The 15,673-nt window shown below is 46.8% G+C and overlaps 1 protein-coding gene across 2 annotated transcripts in view; it reads right to left on the bottom strand.

The window, feature by feature from the left end:
* LOC144823383 (interleukin-18-like) overlaps positions 1–15,673 on the bottom strand; it is a 142,393-nt gene that overhangs the window by 14,384 nt on the left and 112,336 nt on the right. For both annotated transcript variants that reach the window (XM_078681845.1, XM_078681846.1), the window contains one exon: positions 15,123–15,256. In XM_078681845.1, the coding sequence (XP_078537971.1) occupies positions 15,123–15,256 (134 nt within the window). The remainder of the gene's footprint in view (positions 1–15,122; positions 15,257–15,673) is intronic.

Here is a 15,673-nt window from a genome sequence, read left to right on the forward strand (position 1 = left end):
TGATGGCAATGCTTCCTCCTGGACGGTCGGGGTGGTCCTTGCGGGTGATTTAGTAGCTGTCAGTGATGACGATGGCGATGTCCGGTCTGGAGCAGATGTTGGTCACGGTAGGCGATGTGGCGTCCAGGGTTGATGGCGCGGAGGGCGCTGGCACTGTAGGGGTGGAGTGTCCGAGAGGAAGGGTACTTGGTGCTGAGCGCGGTCCAGGGGCAGACGGGCTTGCCTTTAGCACGGGAGACGTCCATTACATCATAATGCCTTTAGAACGCAAATCCAACAATGCAGGTTCCTTTATATCGCATTCCATTCCAACGCATTGTGAGGTCAGTAAAGGGGTATTTCAAATTTTTAGGATGGATATGGGTTTCGGGTGTTGGAGATGAAATGTGGGGTGTATTATGGGGTAAAATCTGAAATTTGGGGTGGGTTGTGGGGTCAGTCATGAAAATTGGGGTGTGCATTTGGGTCAAATATGAACATTGGGGTGTGTATTTGTGTCATATATGAAATTTGGGGTGTGCATTTGGGTCAAATATGATTTCCAGAGTGTATTTTGGGAGCTCAAAGATGAAATTTAGGGATCAGGGTTTGCTTTGGGATACAACGGTCAGTTTTAGGGTTGCACCCACTGAAGTGGGAATAGTAATGTTTACAGCTCCGCAATCCAACGCCTTCCCTACTGTTGCAATATGCCTAGTATTAGTATGCATTGTAATGGAATGCGATATAATGGTATGCTTCGTAACTCCATATATACCTTTGGCACACCAGTGGTATGCCCGCTGCGCATGGCCGCACTGCGGCCGCCATTGAGAAGTGATGAGGTGGGGACTGGATAGCTGGGAGCTGGGAAACGCCGGAAAGAACACTGGATGGGGCATAGGACGCGGGGTGTGTGTGTTAGCAGGTGTTGTAAATATTTGAATGAGAGAAATCTTACTTTGAGGCCGGGTCCTGTGTCTTCGTTGCTCCTGCTCTCCTGAGTCTGCTTCCAGAAACAGGCAGCCAGGCTCCCTCCCCATAGCCAATCACAATGCTGCAATGCATTGTTGGGATTGGTCTTTGGCGCCGGGACGAGGCGTTCAGCCAGGGGCTGGAGGTGTGGGCATGTTCTCCATGCAGGCTGTAATGCAGCCTGCATTGCGAACAGTGCGCATGGCTGCTTTGTGCAGGCTGAGCGGGCCGATCAAACAGTCACTGCACATTTGAGTGGGCATGCCACTACGGCCCTGCCCTGTTCTGTGAGTGGAGCAGCCCTACCCACCCTCCTGCCCGCAAAGGAAACATAGCACGATAACATCAGGAAGTGGGGCGACGCTCTTCCTTCATACTGGGGGTGCGTTATCTACTGGTGTTTGTGAAAAGTTGGCCTGGTATATGATGTTCACTCTTCTAGTGAGCACCTTGCACCAGTCCAAACAACCCTTATGGTGATGGTTGTAAAGTCAACCTTATAGACCAGCTATCCTAGTGGTAGCATGGACAAAGCAGTCTTAGGCTAAACTCAAGAGGGCATGTGAAGCCAGCTGTTTTACCATATGCAATTCCTTTAATACCAAATGAAAGGACACCACACAGGATATATATATAAAATATATGTGTATTTATTACTAAATTAATCCTCTGAACTCTTTATGAGGTCAGAGGCACAAGCACATAACAAGAGACTTAATCAAAATACAATAAGTTGCACAAAATACAGTAATGCCCTAGGGGCACTTCGAATCATATACTAAAATAGTGGTATAAGAACCATGTCACGAACAAAGGATAGGCCTAGGGCCGGATGTATGACGTTACAACGCATGCTTTTACCACACATGCTGTTACAACGCAGGTTTTACTACGCATACCATTACAATGCATAGCGCTTTGGGGTGCTGGATAGTGAATAGTTTAATTTACTATTCCAACTCCAGTCCCCGTGGACACTAGGGAAGGTGTTGGATAGTAAATTAAATCTATTCCCTATCCTAGAGTGCCCCCCAGAGCAATGCGTTGTAATGGTTTTCGTTGTAAAACCTGCGTTGTACTAGCACTGCGTGGTAAAAGTTGCGTTGTAAAGGATGTTTCCCCTAGGGCCTGGAGAATCGCTGGGGCTACGCTGTACTACCAAAGGATAGGGAGCGGGAGGCCCACAGTATGCGCGTGCAGTGTCTTTACCATAGAGTTAGAATGGGAACGAAAGAAATGGAAACTAGTTCTTTTTGGTCACTTCCGGATGGACTAGGAGAAAGCTACTTGAAAGTTAGACACTAAGATAGTAAATGCCCACAAGAGCACCGAAGTACTCGCGTTACCTCACCCACAGGAAGTGGGTGCATAGGTGTCAAAGTGTGTCGGGTTTCGTCGCTGATTCCTATGGAGCCTTGGAAAATGATGCTGCAGGCGACCAGGAGGGAAGTGTCCGGTTGGATCCAAGGGCGGCTCGAGGATGAGGAGTACCTGAAAGCAGAGGGGACAGAGTCTGGGTCACTAGCCAGTGACCAGGATGGAACCAGGAAGGAACCAGGCAATGTCGCGAAGCAATCAGGTGATGTCGTGAAGCTGGTCTGTGCAGCCACGTGGACCAGGAGGTGTCGACGACAACCAGGAGCTGGATACACACTGTCCCACGAAGGCTCTCGCTGTCGGTGGTGTCGGCTTCCGGATTGGAGTCAACAAGCCTTGGCAAAGGCAACCCACGCAGGAATCGAAGATGGCTTCTTGATCAGTCCAGCAAGGTCTGATGAGCTTCTCCTTTTCAGGGAAGCAGGGGCCAGTCTGGAGCAACCAGACCAGTGGTGTAAATCAAAGGGTTTGTCGTCCCAGAGGCCACTAGCCAACGGGCAAGTGACCAGACAGACGCGTCAAGCAGGAAAATGCAGAAGGGCCCCACGCAGAACTCGTGGAGTGTGGAGGGCTGATCTTCAGTGCAGTTGGTGCTCGGGGCTGGGGATTCTCAATCCCCAATGAACAACTTTGAGGGTGTCTCATGAGGGTGTCTCAGAAGTTGCACGGAAAGCAATTCGCTGGCTTTCCAAGATAGCCAGTCCCACGTCTCTCGTCGCCTCCAAGGGTCTCAGCTCTGCTGTGACTGTGGATCGGGCTGTTGGAAGTCTGGAAGTCCGGGTCTTGTCAGGCTCTGTGCTCGGGCTCCGGCGGGAGCGTCGACATAGCAAACCATTGATCGCTTGGTGGTGCCTGCTTGCACAGGGTGGTCACTCCTTGACCACAAGGGAGATTCTTCAGTCTTCTATGTCGAGTAGAATGTCAAAGGTCCAGAGTTTTGTTTCAAGTTTCAGTCAGGATAAATCTCAAGTCTTGGGACTCAGCTCCTACCTATATCCAAATTTAGGGGCTGGATTACCTGCTAGGTCCCTCCTATGGGTGGGACCAGGGAAGGGGGTGGTTACACCCCATTCCCTTTGTCCAGTTTCGTGCCAGAGCTGGGGCTGGAGTGCCCCAGCACCGGTTTGAACTGGACTATGCATGGGACACCTTGTGTGCCCCAAGCAGTGTCTCATTTCATTCAAACCTCCCTGCCCCAATACACTATGGCCTGTCTGGGGAGGTGCTAGCACCTCCCCAGACAGGAAACCTATTGTCCAAGCCTCCCTCGCTGGAAGGAATCCCAACAGCAGGAGGTCAGACTTGTGTCTGTGGCAGCAGCATCCATTTTGTGATGCTGAGGCTCTGGTTAACTTTAACCGGGATTAGTAGGAACAACATGTCTTCTCCCTCTAGAAGGGTGGAATGCTACCCCGTCGCCAAAACTGGTGAGGGGGTAGTATTCGAAAGCGTATGACACCTTACATGACATGTCCTGATAAAGCCAAACCAAAGTTAGCATTTAACCGCAAGGTTCATAATGCACTTAAGTGTATATGGTATGGCTATATCCTAGAACAGCTATAAGGACATGGTTACGAAAGCTGCAGACAGGCTCAGCTCATGATAGAGCCTCATCTCACATAAAACTAAGCACTCTGCCTTCAGGATTGTTAAGGCCTGCCATAGGAGTGACGTATAGGTGTATATGTGTCTAGATATAAGGTTAGATATAGGAATACTATACCTAAGCAAGGGGTGATTACACGACCTTGCCCCAGCTGAGTAATCAGCCAGATGTGTCAGTTTGGATGGCCAGCTAGGGGTGGCAAAATATATGCTGCAGCCCCTGGTAGGCCTTGGATGCACCTATGCCCTGGGTACCTATAGTACTCTATACAGGGGCTCATAAGGTGACCCAATATCCAATTAGTGATGTACCTAAGGTACATGGAGTCCATTTTACAGAGAGAGCAGATAGCCTGGGGCCCTGATTAGCAGGATCCCAGGCCAACTAAGTCGAAAACCAGCTAAAAACAAGGCAAGAAATCTGGGTAACCATAGTCAGGTATCCACCTTCCTACAGTGCTAAGCCTGGGCGACTCAACCCCCGGGCCTCCTCCGCTACGTGTCCCATCTTCTCCTTACCTGGACATTGACACCGTGGCGCAATCCGCTGCACTCTCTGCAAATCTGTGACTCACCCAGCAGGAGCCTCAGCCAGGTGGGATTTCACTAGCGTGGGTACAGCAGTTGCTGCCAAGTCAGCTGGTGAACCTCTTGATACAGTTGATGCAGCAGCGCCCCCTTAGGGGTGAACTTGCAGCGCTCCAGCAACACAAGTTTGGTGCAGCTCAGGGGCCTCACCCTCCACAGCGTCCAGCCAGCGCAACCTCATCCGGCTTGTGATGCAGAGAGGTGCCGCCCACTGTTGGTAATCTTCTCTGTGCACCCTGGTGTAGTGGTGGATCATAGTATGCGTTGCAGGCCTCCCTACGTTGGTGCGCAGGAGCGCCTCTACCATTCACAGCTCTGAGGGGCGCAAGGCGGTCTTCTCACACAGGTCAGCAACGTGTCTCCATGCGACCGGCCAGACTTCCCCAATGTCTACCACCACAGCTCATCCACTCCACAGCTCCTCAGCATCCCACTCCAGGCTCCAGACGCAGGTCCAGCGAGGCATCAAGGCTCCAGACGCAGGTCCAGCGTGGCATCCAGGCTCCAGACGCAGGTCCTGCGAGGCATCCAGGCTCCAGACGCAGGATTAGCGAGGCATCCAGGCTCCAGACGCAGGTCCAGTGACGCATCCAGGCTCTCATCCTGGTCATTCTGGATGTTGGGTGACTTGAGGGGGTTGTTGATGTGTGCTGCACTTGGCCCTGTCTGCTTCATTCTGTATTTCATTTTTTTGGCAAAAAAACTGACTAACATGCATTTTCTGCAGCTAATGGGCCTTTTGTTGGTTTTCACCCACTAACGCTGGAATTCCTATCGCCATCATGCTAATGTTAGCAGCAGTTTTCACTGCTGATCCCTGAAGCTATGGCCATGTGGCGACGTCTTGTAGATACGTTGCTAACAAGGCGATAGTTTTCAGCGGTACACAGGGGCAAGAAAACTGCTGCTAACTAGAGTTAGCGGTAGTTTTTGCCAGTCGTTGTACACATGCCCCTTAATATTCCTGTGCCTACCAAAAAATGAATATATCCTTGTGTAACGCAACTGGTGCTCATGTAAAGCGCTCCAAAACCTTCGGGTCAAATTTGCGCTATATAAAACTACAAAAAACATAAAAATGGATATCGCAACATCAGTGAGGCGGTTAAACCTACTGGTCATGTTCTGGGGTTGAAGGGATGATGGAGGAAGAGAGAGGGTGCACAGGGGATATGAAAAGGCATGTGGTGGTACCCAATTCAACGTTTTAAAGAAAGGAACATAAGGGTCCCTAAATGGCTCTCCTTGAACTTACTACCAGACTATGAGAGTTTACTGTGTCTTGGTTCCTCACTACCTCCTTCCCTTCGCTTTATCTCCAGTATAAATTAAAGACTGTCACCGAATCACTGAAAGGCAGAGGAGCTCTGTAATCAGATTATATTATTTATGCTGTTATTAAATTGTGTTATGCTTTAACCCTTCTGCTTTCCAGACACGTCTGCGTGGTTTGTCATTCTTCTTATTGCACCCTAAGCACAATTCCGTGCAGCTCCTACTGCAGGAGAAGATGGACTCGAAGCTGACTTGCCTGAACAAAAAACAGATATGTACCATTGGACGAAACACAGAAACCTCTTCTTATACCTCAATTTGGAAATAGGTGAAATATGAATATGTTAAACCAGCTGCAGTGTGAGCTCAAAACCCAGCTTCTCCCCGGTACATCCTGGCTTCTGTAATGCGGTTTTAGCTGAACCTTTGCACGTCACATTATTTTACATACAGTAAAACATGTTTGGTTAACTACCTCTAAGAAAATGTTCTGCTCCTTTTTCCTTATAGCTTGACTTGTGTTATACCAAATGAGTAAAACAAAATGTATGAATCTTTGGTAAGTTATTTTCTTATGCTTGATCAAAATGATTTTACTACTCACAATGCAAGATTGCCAGAGTTACACTGAGATTTTATTCCTTCGGGGTTATTGGAATTTTCAAATAGGTGCTCAATTGGTAGTGACTGCAGAGTGCAGAGTAGAATGAAGCATTCAATTCGATTTAAAGCAGAGATGTAACTGAACTATTTTAAGAGTTTCTTAAGGACGGTCCTGTCACATCTAACCTACTCCATGAAAAGTAGAACCTAAAATATGGTCAAACATTGGTTATTCAGGATGGGGGCACTAGCTGCCTCTGTCTCCCTCTCTCGCTGTCTTACTCCCTCTGGCCCTGGGACCCAAACTGCTGGGCAAGTGTCAGTGAAACCAAACTGCAAGTTAACAATGCCATTGCCTGCCTGCCTGCCTGCCTGCCTGCCCGGTATATGCATAACTGGGTTTGGTTTGGCTTCGGCTTCGTTTCGACTTTCATCACAGAACAACAATGCAAACCCAAACCCTTGACTATTTGACTTCTGTGACCCATCCATTCTGTGCACGTGCAGAATGCAGATGGCGGATGGTGCCCGTAGCTACGGCGGGCCGGGTTGCGGTGGTGGCGCGCTTCTTGCACTAAAGCAGGACCGGGACGCAGGTAGACTCGTCAGTGTAAATTGGTGTCACCCCCCAGATGGGGTGACACCCGGTGCGGTCCGCACCCCCCGCACCCCCCTAGTGACGCCACTGGGGGGCAGGGCCTAGACATGACAGAGTAGGATGAACCCCGAGTGTCCGCCGAGCCATCCGGATCAGGGCTGGCTTTAGCGCTTGTTGCATCCAGTGCGGCAATGTTTGTTGGCGCTCCTCAATGACCACCTTCGCCATGGATTCCCTCACTACCACTAGTGACCCTCAAGTCTCCATAACTCTTTCTCTCAGATGCATTTAATTAGTTTGCAGCACCACTCATACCAGTGTAGGGTGTCAGTGCACTTTACATCACACACACATTACACAGAGACAATCAATCATACGTGTGTGAGTCAGTGTATAAGAAATGTTACGTAAGACAGAGGACAACAAGGTGTAGGAGTCACATCATCAATTCTGGTAGGCACTATAGTTTAAGAGTGCTTGGTCTGAAAAAGCACACACTCATGGGGGTTCTGTTCAATAATATGAATTGCTTTCTACCTAATGAACCCTTTTTGCAACATTAGGATCATGAAAGGCTGGGGTGAAAAATCATAACGCTCTAGACTATACCTTGCAGTTTGCATGCAGCTCTTTGAGACAGTTAACAGCTCAATTAGGATTAGGATTTTAATTTATAAACTGTAAGTAACAAAAGGATCTCTCTGACAAACGTATTATCCCACTGACCTATTTACATTGTATGTACTTTGTGATCTGCATGGTACACATTCTTTGCAACAGGCACATTAGCCCTCTGTACACCTTTATAATGAGTCAAAACTTCCACTAGACAAAACTCCGATCTCTCTCAAGGAATAACAGTAATCACCGGCTTGATCTTGACATTTTTATTGTTGCCTGAAAATTGAGGGAGGCAAGGAACATGGCAACAAACCATAATATACTTACCAACACGGCGTAACCCTGAAGTTAGTTTGCGGTGCGGTAGTACCAGTCGCACAGTCCTAGAGACAGCCTTGATCTGGATCCAGCTGCAGGGCCACTAGGCAAGGGGGTATGGGGTGCAAAGGATGACATTGGAAGCTTTAGGTGACCCCCTGGGCTGTTGCTGCTGCTGGGACAGGCATGCAAATGGGGGTCTGGGTTGCAGCCAACCACAGGGAGGTATGTCCCCTAGGGTTTTTGGGAGAATTGAGCAGTCCAGGGACTGTCATTTTGTGCTTTGGGCTATAACGTAGCCCACAGGAGCAAAATGGTTATATAAGAGCTGTTATTGGGCTCCATTTTAGGGATAGATGATGTGGTGACTGGTGGCAGTGAGTCCTTAGAGCAAATATTTTGTCAAAAAAGTATTGCCCTTGCGGGTTCACTATGGTGATGGCATCAGCGGAAGATACAGTTGCAGAGGCAATGCACCTTCTGAGAGTAGCTGGGCGAATGGACCTGGTTGTCGGTGGGGAGCCTGCATCAGGGGGGCCTGCCTGGCGAACAGGGCCTGGAGCCGGGATAGCCGGTTCGCCGCCTCGCAAAATGAGGGTGGCGGCTACGGGAGCAATGATGAGTATCAGGGACTGCTCTGCGATGAGGCGAGCAGCCCTACACAGCAAGGGTAAGGGCAGGGCCACATCGTGCAGGGAAAGGAGCGGGTTTCAGGAGAGGGGCCAACTGGAACAGCATGTTAGGTCCTGATTTTGCAGGTCCAGGGCAGCAACCATAAATAGAGGACAAGGCTGAGAACCACTCAAGTCAGGGATCTTGGTTGGGATACTGGGACTGGCTCCAAATCGGGGGACTGGGCTCAACTCTACGCGAGGTAAGTGGTAGAGGTTACCTGAAGTGGAGGAGATAGGAGCCGGGAAGGTACAGGGAGCCAGTACACCAGTCCTTTCTTCTTTATTGCAGGGCGAGGAGCGTCATCAGGTTCCAGACTTGGTGATCTTGGAGCAGCTCACGTGCACCGAGGTGAAGAGATGGCAACATGGTATAGTCCAACATCGTAGGTAACCAGTAAGGAGAGAAAGGGTATTTGCCTAAAAAGGCAGGAGAGGGACTCCCTGTCCCCTTAGATATATCAATAAACAACAATGAGGGAGTTACACCTGGGGGATACACTCAGCCTCAATAGAGGCGAGTCTGTGTGTTAGCCACAATCCAAAGGAAGGACGTCCTTTGTCCTTAAGAAGACCCCTCACTCACCAACCTAGTTGGTGACATGCTTCATCATCGGGGTCCCACCCGGACAGCCGAATGCCATCCAGGTGTGCTGCGACACCTGATTACAGTGGAGCTGGTTTTGTATTTTATGTGTGAAAGGGAAAAACTAAGTGTTATTAAAAATATCCGGAACTGCCCACTTGCGTAATTTATTCTGGGGTGTAGCGGATATGATTAAAAGAAGGAGGCACCTGTTGCCCAATTAGGAGAGCTGTCGGTGAAAACTAATTGGCATGTTGGATAAAAAGGTTTGGTCTACATGTTTCTACCTATGTGTCAAATTAACAGGTATTCGTCAGGACCGTGGGGTACTTACGGGACGGTATGCGCACGCTAAGGCACACCCTATCCACGTAGGTATCAATAGGAGAAACAAAATGAATCTCCAATAAAAAAAGGGTTTCTTCTTTAGTCTGTTGAAAAAACTAGGAGCTTTTATATTCAATGCTCCATGAGTCACTCCGGGATCGGCGTTTATTCTCGTTACGATTTGTACGAGGAAAATGAGGCGCCGTTCGCACCTAGACCGTCACCGCGAGTGCTCCGTGGGTGACTGGGCTGCCGGGTCGGCGAGGTAAATGAGTGTGCCGTCCAACATCGCTCAGGGAGAGATGGGTAGTGGCCTATAACGGTCACAGGCCACTTTGACCATGTACGTCATTCTGAGGGGGCTACTAAAGAAAGCAGCACACTGAGTTTTATTCTGATTTGTCCCTGTTTTTTATCCACAAATAAAGATAATGTTACATCGTATCAGATACATGCTATGTATATGTTTATATCCCACGCATGGCTGTGAAGCAGGAAAAACACTTATATAATCTTACAATGACAACCAGGAGTCTAAAAAAAGATCTAAACTCATAAAGGCCTGTTCCCTCACTGCTCAAAAGAGCCACTTAAAAAGTTTACCCATTTGCTGTTCAGAATTAATAAACTAGGATTGCAATTTCCTAGTTTTGAAAAAAAAAATCTAAAGGTACACTCTTTAGACAGCGTTATTTGCATATTTAAGCACAAGTCTTAGTAACATTTTGCAGAACTCTCGACGATTTAATTGTCTTAAATGTATTTAGCGAAGTGCCACACGTGTCACCTAATAGATAGACCAACTCTTGGGCAAGGGTGACCGGTATGCGGACTGTCATCTTTCAGGCTGCTGGAGACAGCAGCCAAAAGCTGACATTCACCAGGGACCTGGCGACTCAGCTTTGTTTTTCCTCAGCCAATTCCCACAAAACATATGCAGACCTGTGTACCTCCACTCGCGGATTGAATCGTTTGGTACGGGATTCATACGTGTCAATACCTGGTCAACTGACGGGATGTATGACAGCTATGCTATTTTCGCTTCAGACCAGCAACTGAACTTAATTGGAAATATTAAGGTATTTCATATCAATTAAAATGATATATAGAGACACTACTGCCCAAACAACAGTGGTTAACTAATTGTCATGGGGTTGTGCACCTTGTAAAAAGGTGAAGTTCTCTCTGTAGTGGGTCCTAAGTTCTTCGCACAACCTTATCAGCACAGCTAGTTCTGGTTTTCAGAAAACAAACGCCAGGGGTTGGAGTCTCAGCAAAGAGACCAAGAGAAAATGTTGTACTAAGGGTCGGCTTCCCACGGACCCAGAAATATTGCCATGACCTATGCCCGGGGTCACTGGAATTATGCTGCAGGTGAGGACCAAATTATGGGGCAAGAAAAGGCAAAATATGCGGTGTAATGTGGAACATTTTGTGATGGCATTGCTTCATTCTTATTTTCACACAAAGGCAAAGATTTTACCAGTTTAACAACCAAACACAGCAATAAACAACTGAAAGCTGACAAGTCTATCTTTAGTAGGGGGTTCCCACTGCGCCGTACCAAGTGTCGCCACGTTTAGTAACTTTAGATGAAACTGAGCAAGACAAATCTTAATTTTTTATATTTTATAAAATCTGCAGAGTATGCAGCAGATGATGGATTAGGTGGAAAATCCATTGTTATGTGGTAAAAATAAAGCGGCTGTAGAATTGCACAATTTCAGTGGGCCTGCCTTAGCCCGACAGCCCTGTTGCGTTCCTTTGTTGGCACTGAAGGTTGCAGAATATGCCCTCCATCTGTTGACCGGTCATCAGAAACTGAATAATGATACAGAGTGTTAGAATTTGAAATATAGAAATGCTGGTACTATCCCTTTAAAAGTATTGCAAAACTGCTGAGAAGTGTTGGTGCTCTCCCTTTCAAATTCAAGCCGTCAATTTTTCGAAACATGCACGGTCTCGGATGGTGATGTATGAAATCCCGAACCCTTTCCTTCAGTGCCCAGATCCGATTCCATTCACAGTGCAGCGCTATACAAGATCCCTCACACAGTGAGCCAACAGTCCCATCCTTATTTCCTCTCGCGTGGAAATCCCTCACTCAGCATTTTGGAACAGAGAGATGTGCACACCAGTCCTCTCTCTCGGCAGTAGGCAAGCAGTATGAGAAAACCTTTTTCCCAAAGACTTAGGAACGCAATGTCATTTTAACGAAACCGGCATAACAACGGCGTCATTAGTACGCCGTCTTTTGACCGACATGTTGAATATGACGCCTGCAATTTTAACGAAATATGCTGGTGACCCTGACCAAGGCACACCTCTAGGAGGGTCAGAGCCAGCACTAAATATTCAAACATAAAGAGCAGGTACCTACTACCCTATAGCAATTCTTTTCGGTTTTGCTTGAATTTAAGTAAAAGTGCATGTGCTCTGTCACAGTCAGATAATCTAGATTTGAATGCTGACAAAAACTAAATGATTAACACTTACAACTTGTGGCTTGCCTCCCTAAAATGATATTTTCTCAGAGCTCACATGGCTGATTGTTTTTTGCACTCTCTGTCCTTAAGAAAACGGAACAACAGACACTCACCGGCGACGCTCCCCTTTAGCAGAAGCAGAGAATGCTTGTCTGACAGCAGTGCTGTAGTGATATTAATAATGATATATTGGCTCAATTTGGCATAATTGACTCAATTTTCTGTGCTGACTCCATCCTGTGTAAGAGACTCGATTTTCTGTGCTCACACGTAGCTGCAAAGTGGGGAGGGGATGTTTTTGCTCTTCACTTGTTTTCGCTCCTCACCGATCAGAGCGAACTGGAACATGTTGTGTGGGATGCATGCTTGGTACCTTTCAGGGCAGAGATTGTTGTTGCCAGCGGAATGAGTGGAATTTACAGCTCTGTCGCAGAGTCAAACTACAAGGGCCTGGCCAGCTTCTAGCTTGACCTTGGCACAGACCAGTAAGGTCAGCTTGGTTTTTCGTAACAGAAGAAAGGGGGCGAGGTTTCCAGAACCGTCGTCTCATGTTGAGTAAAACGTATTAACCGCATGCGCGCTAGCGGTTTTCCCGCTGCGCGCTGCGATTTGAAAAACCCCGCGTTACATGACGAGCTCAGCTCGTCATCAGCGTAGGGCACGTTACGCTCATGACGAGCTCAGACAGGTGGATTGGAGCTCATTTGTGGAGTAGACACAATGCCACAAAAAGAATCTGGATTTGAGTCCCGATTGATAGTCCAAGGCCAGCTGTCAACGGGCTCCCCAGCTTGAGTTGGCAAGGATGTTGAGTTAACGATGGGTGAGGTGTTACTTACTTTTTGTATATAATTTCTAAGTTTCTTTGCTCTCTGCTACATGTTTATATGATATAGGTTATTCTGGTTTTGTGCTTAAGTTACTTTATATTTGGGAGTCTGCATTAACCGATATATTTTGCCTTCCTTTTCAAAATATTTAATTCATAAACATGTGTGTGTGTGCCACTTTAAATGCACCTGAATCTGTTTTCTTGCCTTGCCTTAAGAGAGTGCGGGGTCTTGTTTTATCGCCTCGTCTGTTTTTTGGGAGTGCTGTTTTACGTGTGTTATTTTAAGGTACAGTAGTTCATTTGCCTCCTCTCAGGAGTGCAGGGTTTAGGTGTGTCTTATCGTGTCACATTTCAAGCACTACAATTGCACACTATACATTCACACCTTGGGCTACAATCCGGATCATTTGAAGATAAGGCTTTACAGCAGTCAAACTCAGAACATGCTGTATATTGTGCCTGCTGCCCGGTATGTTGTAGGCGACTACCGCAGGATGTGAGTTGCTCTCTCATAGGGGCATGGCCGATGTAATTAAGGGCGTGGCTTAAAAACAGTAAGCTAGAAATCTGGGACCTAGCATAGTGTGCCGCTTGACTTGTATTATGCTGTTTCTGTCATTGCATCCAAATGTATGACACAACAAATAACATCATACCTACAAGAAGTCAGGACTATTGGCTGTGTCAGTGGTTGTTAGTTGCATACGATAAATAAGCAGCAACTATGACTTGTTGTATGCAATATTGAAAAAGCTTCCACTCAAAGCAGTGGTGACACTACAACGATGTTGCTGCTCCTGCGTTTCAAAAAGAGAAGGGAAATCTAGAGAGAAAATGACTCTCTTTAAAGGATTTCCCTTCCCCTACAACGCTCACCTGGCATGATGTCATGCCATAACTTCTCCACTAGTGACAAGTGAGATGTGTGAGCATGCGCTCATCAATGCCTGCTGTCACTGCAGTCCGGAAAAAAATGGCACAAAACAGAGCCCGGTAGAGACCCGCTTGGAGGCCCCCTTTTAAAAACTGCTGGTGATCAGCACTGGCAAGACCCTGCACACTTAAAGCCCTGCCAGCAGTTATTGGAATACTTCAGTTTTCTTACAGAAAGTATGTACCGGACATACAGAAGTAGATGAGTGATTGTCACAATCACAGCAAACGTATCAGAACATGCGCAGATTATATTTTCGTTAAGCGTACATAGGCACTGCGTCCTCCTGCGGACGACTAAAAGGAACCGCCGGGAACGAGATACACATTGCACTGAGCAGCAAAGCGCAAAGTGTGAAGCTCAGCCTCTGCATATTTGGACCGTTCAACCTCTTGCAAAAGTAAGCACAATTGTACTTTTCCAGCATATTGCTCGGTAGAACCTTTTTGGGCATTTTGAATATATGGCGTTGAAATGGTTTTCGGAATTACAGAACGCGTATTCATGGCATTCACACACATTTACAGAGGTACTTTATTGCACACCGTGAAAATGATTTTCGGGAAATAAACTGGTGTATTACTGCCATTTCGTGAAAACACCTTTGTTTTAAAAGTGCATTTCAGCTTCCATGCTGGTGCCATACAACCAGCGCGCTGAACATAAGCAAAGCAGGTCGTGCCTGTTGTAAGCGAAACTCAATAAAGAAAATAGTGCTTACAGACTTAAGAACATGTACTGTGTGACAACCGAAGTAAAAGGGCCAGTTACCATGGGAGGTTGCAGATGAAGACAAGGCAGTACTAAAGAGGGACTAACAAGCCTATTTACAAATCAGGAGCCAGCATTTACGAAGGACAATGACACAACCCAATGACCAATATGGGGGGAGAGTGGGTGGGGCTTCTGTTCCATACTCCACTACAACAAGTCTCGCAGAGCAGCGTATACGCGCTGAGTCGGGCTCGGCTTAAAAAGGGCAAAGTGCGCAAGGAGATGCATCTGTTGGTAGTAAAGGTAGCAGTGTGGGGGCAGCGGAGAGAGTGCAGAGGGATAATAAAATGTTGTAAAAAAATTGGTCACTCGGGTTGATCATATATAAACTATTTACAATTATCATTCGTCCATGAACATAGAAAAGGTACAATAGCTGCTATGTACCTCAAAACAGGTCCACTTTTTGTGTGATCATAACATTGGTATTTCTCTTTTACCGAGTACTGCCAGGCTTTCCACATATTTGGAGGAGGAGTTACACTGAAGAGTTTATGCAGAACAAGCACATCCAGGTAAACATTCTGAAAGGTAGACACCAGGAAAAACAGTTGAAGTTTATGGTCTTACCCTGAATTGAATAGATTTATCTTTTGTGCAGTACATATGATAAGTTTTGCTTTCGACTTGCACAGAGAAAGATACAGATAACCCGCTTCCAGGGTTTGTGTCTTTATACAGATGTCGTTTGAACTTGCAGCGATCTGTTGAGAGAATTAAAATGTGTAAAGTTCAATATATATCATGCTTTATTTAGTGACTGAATAAATAGCATCCCTGTGTACAAATTTAACAAATGAGCCAAGTTGGTAAAAACGAAGCTAAACTCAACTTCATAATATTTTGAAGATTCCTGTAGTGGTTAATGTTGAGATGGAACGAGTCTCACAAGTCCACATGATACATAGAACTTTCTACCAGGAAAGCTAACTGGAATATTCTGAAGTCTGCTAGATTTACCCCTCCTTCATTTTTATCCAGTCTTAATTTTTTGAGGCTTATCTGTGCTTTCTTCCCTCGCCAAAGGAATTTGGAGATCAGAATATCGACTTTGCGGTGGAACTCGTCCGTGAGGAGGAGTGGGAGCATACTGATCAAATAGTTAACCATTGGGGTGATCA

The sequence above is a fragment of the Lissotriton helveticus genome, chromosome 3_1 (assembly GCF_964261635.1).
Source record: "Lissotriton helveticus chromosome 3_1, aLisHel1.1, whole genome shotgun sequence".
Lineage (NCBI taxonomy): Eukaryota > Metazoa > Chordata > Amphibia > Caudata > Salamandridae > Lissotriton > Lissotriton helveticus.